Consider the following 6,124-nt stretch of genomic DNA (forward strand, 5'->3'; position numbering starts at 1 on the left):
CAGTGTTTATTGCATCCTGTACTATTTCATCAGAACTATTTTGAACTAAAGCCAAACAGAAATTAATTATAACGCATTTATTTTTTTGATATTTAGTAAACACTCATTGCTATTTCTATACTGATATACAATAAAACTCATTCTGTATAGTTCCATACACCCTGAAAAATGCTTCATGTATCTACTGTCATCTTAGCACAGTGATAACATCAGTAATAGAGTTTCTTTCTGCTGCCTCTGTTAGTCAAGACTTCCTTCATTCCCAAGACCTGGAAAGCATTGACAAGCTTATCATCCCCATAATCTTAATCTTTGCATAAGAATATGTAATTCACCCCACACATATTATAGACTGCTAATTCCATCCTTTTTTTTTTTTAACCTTAATTTTCACTCATGCACTTTTATTCCTTTCCTATTGGGATTTCTCATCTACTATGCATATAATTTAATAGTCAAAAAAGTAATCTGAAGATAGGTTTATTCAGTTTTTTTTAAATCTTTTCATTTCTTATAGTGCCTTTTCCCCAACCACTCATCCCCTCCTTGCTCTTTATGTGACTTTAGGAATATTTCCTGATAATTGAACACTAGTAAAGACGCTAGAATTCTCCAATGTATTTAAACAGACTGCCAACTTTTCAGTTAGATATGACGTACTTTATATAGATGATAATAAAAAATATTTTGTTTTGTTTTCTGTACCCTGACAGCTGCAGAAATAACAGTGCAGCCAACTGTGGAAGAAGCCTCTGATACCTGTACTCAAGAATGCCTCATCTTGGGACACTCTGACTCCTGCTGGATGCCAGCTACTCTGACCAATCCTAGCCCTTCACAGATAAAGACCTCTGCTATCTGCCACAGCCCACCGAGGCCCCGCTTGTCAGTTCGTCGCTACAGCCCTCCAGTGACACAGACGGTCGCTATCTGCCACAGCCCCCCTGTGACCGAAGCTATTGCACTGTGTCACAGCCCTCCACCAGTACAGGTTACTGTACCCCGCCATAGTCCACCACCAGCACAGGCCTCTCCAGTCAGCTACAGCCCAACTCTAGTACAGGCTGTGGTAATTCACCACAGTCCTCCTCTGCCACAGGCTGCCACACACCATCGCACTCAGGCACAACCACCAATGGGTTTGCAGCAGGGATGGGTGCAGGGTGCTGGAGCAGATGGACTGTATCCTATTGATCAGGGAGTACAGGGCAGTACAAGAGCTCAGTTTTACACCATGGCTGAAAGATTTCATCCCGATGATGACTCAATTAAAGTCATTCCCTTGACCACCTTTACTTCAGGTCAACAGGCCAGATCCTCAAGAGGTGATTCTCCTATCATAGAGGAACACCCCTTGTAAAAGAAGTATATAAACATACTCAAAGATTAACATTCAATTTTAATGAATATTCCAAATTGGCAGATTTGTAAATAGCTGTGTAAATAGAAACAGATACCAGAATAAGACTAGAGCTAGACCCTTAGTCAAAAGATAAAATAAATTTAAAATTTAATTTGGTCTGTGAATTTTCAAAAGAAGTAAATACTTTATATTCCTTTGTACAGAAAGGCTTATCATGACAGAAATTAATATGTAGTATGTAATATTTCTGATGTACTCTGATGAATTTTTATTTTTTACCACCATGTGCAATATTACTGATTTCTTTTCTGATTTTTGTGGATTCAGTATGTAGTTATTGGGAAATTGGCCAAGATCTGATTTTCCAAGTTTAGCTTCAGTTTGTCTGTTTTTCCAAGTTTGCCTTTAGTTTTTGTAAATATTGCTTCAGATAAAATTAGATGGCACAGTTCTATAGCATTTTTGTTTATCTTTTGTTTTGTTTATCCTAGTTGCCTTTAGTTTCTTTTTTTATTGTCTGTATTTCTAACTTCAAAAATGTACAGTAGGGGGTGTAAATAAAATCTTTTCCAGTTTTTGTCTCTATCCCTATTTTTTATTTTTTCTACCTTCATTTCAAGTAAATATTGATATAATTTGTATATACATGTTTTCAAAAAGAACATATATAAACTGTACAGAACTAGGTTTCAACCTATTTCTCTACTCTTTAGTAGAGTTCGAGACACTGAAGTGCAATAGCTAAGCCCAAATTAGGCAACTATTAGCCAGAATGGGCCTCTGCTTTTTTTTATATTTATATATTTTTGTAGTGTAGTGTAAAGTACATCAGAAATACTATTGTATATGCCATGATAAGCCTATATACCAATAAAAATTGGTTATGTATCTTCTGGAACTTGTATATAAAAGTCACAACGAAGGTGGGTATGTTCAAGAATTATTAGTACACAACTATTAGTGCAAAGCATTATTTCTAAAGAAAATTGAGATGATTTAAATATCGATTTGATAGCTCAATTGATGTTATTGAAAATGCTCAGTAAAAAGAACAAACAAATAAAATTGTACATAAAACCCCATACTAAGGATATAAGGCTAAGGGATTATTTTTATCAATCTAGCTCAATTTACTGAAGAAAACTACTGAAAACAAGGTGAAAGTCAGGAAAGAACTTTTCAAGAGACTTAATTCTAAATCTACCAAGTGAATTACAGCACTGAATTTCAAGGAGATGTGCAGAGGGAGAATTGAGGTTCATGACTGCATCTTGGGGTGGATAAGAAATACCCCAGTAACACACTGAACAACAAAATCTCACATATGACACAAATACATTATAAGCAAAGAATACAGTAGTATCCATAGTAAACAACAGTTTCCATTTGTTGCCTACAAATTGATTTCTGTATTGTCTATGTAACTGGCCGTTATCTTTTGTGTGCACATATCACAAGTTTAGAGAAACACCACAAGCTTATTTTACCCCCATAACAAAATCAAGAAAATGTCTTGTTTTAGTATCATACTAAACCAAGAATTAATTACTGTTTGGGTTGGGGGGTCCAGAATATTTCATGTTGATTAAATTAGATGTAGACTTTGTAATGTGTAACTTGAAGATATGTAATTTATGATTAAATTGTGTGTAAATGTTGTAATATAAACTGTGGTAAATGTATAATTTCATGAGTAATGTTTTCCAATGAATGTTGATAAAAGTTTTCCTGTGTGTGACTGGCAGGTTAAGTAGCATTTTGAGAATATATTGTTGTTCCCCTTGTGAAGCTCACTAAACTGTATATGATTTGGTGTATAGAATAACTTAACTTTTAACATCTAGAGTCTAATTAGTGAAATTTCAAATTAATTAGTATAATTGTTTTTTTCCTCTTTGTATTTGTTAGTGATTCCAGGGATTTGAGGCATGCTGGTTTTCCAGATGCACAAAACCCCCAAAATATTGATGGTGTTTGAAACTTTATTGAAATAAGATCATGTATATGTATTGATATTGTTGTTGTTATTGTTCTTAATAAAAATTCTAAACCTGGGGAAGATAAAGAAACCCAGAATGACAAAATCAGTGCTTCCAGTAGAGTTAGACTGCTGTTTTTCCTCTAAACACACGTATTCAAAATAGAAAAAGAAAAAAAAAAACAGAATTGTGAAAGTGAGAATTGTTTTAATTATTTGTTCATTTTCTTACATAATAGTATAGTTATATTCATACTCATATATACAAACTTGAATGGAGATTAAAATTGAGGGTAAATTTTTCAAATAAAGAATGCATCAGAAAACTGAATGCTTATTTTATTAATGGAAATATGAAATCTGAAATTGAGATTTTTTTTCTGATAACTGAATTACTAGGGAAGCTTATATCCTTATGTTTAACAATTTGTGAAGTATTGATACCTTCCTAGAAATATAGGAATGAACAGATATGCTTTTTTGCCCTTTCTAAATCTGGTTTTATAATCAGACTTAGACAGTGTTTAGGAAATTAAATGACTGGGCACTCTCTTCTGGTTTTTTACCACAGAGATGTTGAATGGAAGCAGGCTAAGCAAAGCCAAAGAGGCAAGGGGTGTGAGCCCAGTTCTTCTCCCCTATGCATTCTCTTCCTTAGCTTCCATTAGGTATAGCCTTGGAAACCAGAAACTTCCATGGCTGTAGATTTGGTGAGATATTTCTCATCTCATTCTAAATTCTTTCTTTGAATGGATAGGCAGAACTATAGGTTTATAAAGCTAACACATGATTCTTCTGAAAAGCAAAATATGTCCTCCTAGAACTGCAAGATATCTGTCCTGATTTATCATCAGTCAAAAATTTTTCCCTCAGAAAAAGAAAGATTTGATTTTATTTGAACATATACAGTGATATGGTATTTTCATATGTTTGCCAGACTGGTTATTTTATATTGTGGCCATATTCTGTTAAAAGGTGACTATTAATTTTCTAGCTATAGCTTTAATATACACATTTGTAATTGTATTCAATCACTGTGTATCTCATTTGCTGAATACATACACATTCATTTCTCAAACTTTTTCTCCAAGTTTTAACTAATACTGTGTCATTGTATTAAAGCTAACTTTTACATATGATACAAACAATGTAAACAATTTAGAGGATAAATTTTATGTAGTCTCATTTAGTAATTTAACATTTTATTTTTAGTTACACAAATTTGGTTAGAAAATATATTGTTAAATGATGAGTGGTATTGTGCAATGGTGACAGTATGAAAAGCTTCTGCCTTCTCAAATTAATGTTTGTCACACACTTTCATTGAAATGGTAAAATAGTAGACTAAATAGATCCTATATTGGGCAGTCCTTAAAATTCAATCCTCTCATATACAAAAGATAACTTTCACTCCTGAGTAAATTGCATAACATTTACCCCTAAGCATATTCAAATTTTTCTTGAATTTTTTATTAAGGCTTAATATTGATATATGTAATATACATTTATAAAGTTGTGATTTCCTTTGTATTCTTCTGATTTATGATTTATTATAGTTATAATTTGGTTTTTTCTTTTTGTTTTTGTAAGCCGGGCTCTAATTACATTGAAGTGAAAATTTTTCTCACAAATGTAGGGTACTATTTTTGGTATTTCCAAGTGGCCCAATTGGCCGACATACTATGGGAGCAGAGCAAGTGACTATATACAGACAGCGACATTTTTATAACATGTGCCAATTATCTCACTACAGAATCTTAGACAGGAAAGTTAATATATTCATCCACAGTAGCTTTCTTCCAGTAACCACCAGTGTGCTTTCCATAAATATGATTGTTATAAGCACTGCAAGTTTACAACAATAAGACTGGAGAAGAAAAGGCTGCTCATAAAAATGTGTGTGCACAAATTATAAAAAGAAGGCAATTGTTTTGTGATTGTATATGATAATTTTAAGAATAAAAATTGTGAAATTTATGCTGTCCCTGCTTAAAATATTTGAAAAATTTGAACTGTGTATTTATGTTTGTATTGGGGAAGACTCCTCCTCTGTGACATCATACAGCTTCTAAAAGTTAACAGTATTCCAAAGTATGGGATGCTTTGGAAGTGAAGGATTGGATATTTTTTGGACAAGAATGGCAGTATGTAGTCCAGTGGCAACTGTGTATTAATTGTTCTATTTCAGGTTCTGTATTGCATGTTTTCTTATTCATAAATATAGATATTAATAAAGTAATTATGAGAAATAATTGTTTTATTATGTGGTTTTGTGGATTCAAATGTCAAATTTGAACTGGCACACTTGCCTACGATACATGAGTTGCTGGGTTCAAACACCAGCAATGCCAAAATAATGACAATAGTTTTGTTTTTGTTTTTCACTTCTATTAAATTTGTTTTTAAATTTACATATATGAAAATTAAATTGTAAATTTGATGGTGATATATTTTAAGTTTTCTATGGCATATCATCAGGCTATAGAATAATAGTTTGATTGTGTTATTTGTACTGAGAACTTTATACATGGGTGATTTCCAAATTTTAGGGTTTTTTTGTTGTTGTTGTTGATTTTTGTTGTTGTTTTTTTTTTTTGTTTTCTCATTTTTTTAAAATCAGGAATTTTCTTCATTTACATTTCAAGTGCTATCCCAAAAGTCCCCCAGACCCTCCCCTACCCACCCACTCCCACTTCTTGGCCCTGGCGTTCTGCTTTACTAAGGCATATAAAGTTTGCAAGACCAAGGGGCCTCTATTCCCAATGATGGCCAACTAGGCCATC

At 33.0% G+C, this 6,124-nt stretch overlaps 1 protein-coding gene across 1 annotated transcript; it reads left to right on the forward strand.

Moving 5' to 3' along the window:
- The first annotated feature begins 714 nt into the window (after window positions 1-714).
- LOC115030085 (protocadherin-11 X-linked-like) lies at window positions 715-5,583 on the forward strand. The gene has a single exon (XM_029473159.1). It carries the CDS (start codon window positions 806-808, stop codon window positions 1,358-1,360), a length of 555 nt encoding a protein of 184 aa, XP_029329019.1. The 5' UTR covers window positions 715-805; the 3' UTR covers window positions 1,361-5,583.
- Window positions 5,584-6,124: the final 541 nt, after the last annotated feature.

Source organism: Mus caroli, chromosome X (assembly GCF_900094665.2).
Source record: "Mus caroli chromosome X, CAROLI_EIJ_v1.1, whole genome shotgun sequence".
Taxonomy (NCBI): Eukaryota; Metazoa; Chordata; class Mammalia; order Rodentia; family Muridae; genus Mus; species Mus caroli.

What these genes read in the sequence shown, in the direction of transcription:
- LOC115030085 (XM_029473159.1), top strand. Translation starts at nt 806, where the DNA reads ATGCCAGCTACTCTGACCAATCCTAGCCCTTCACAGATAAAGACCTCT.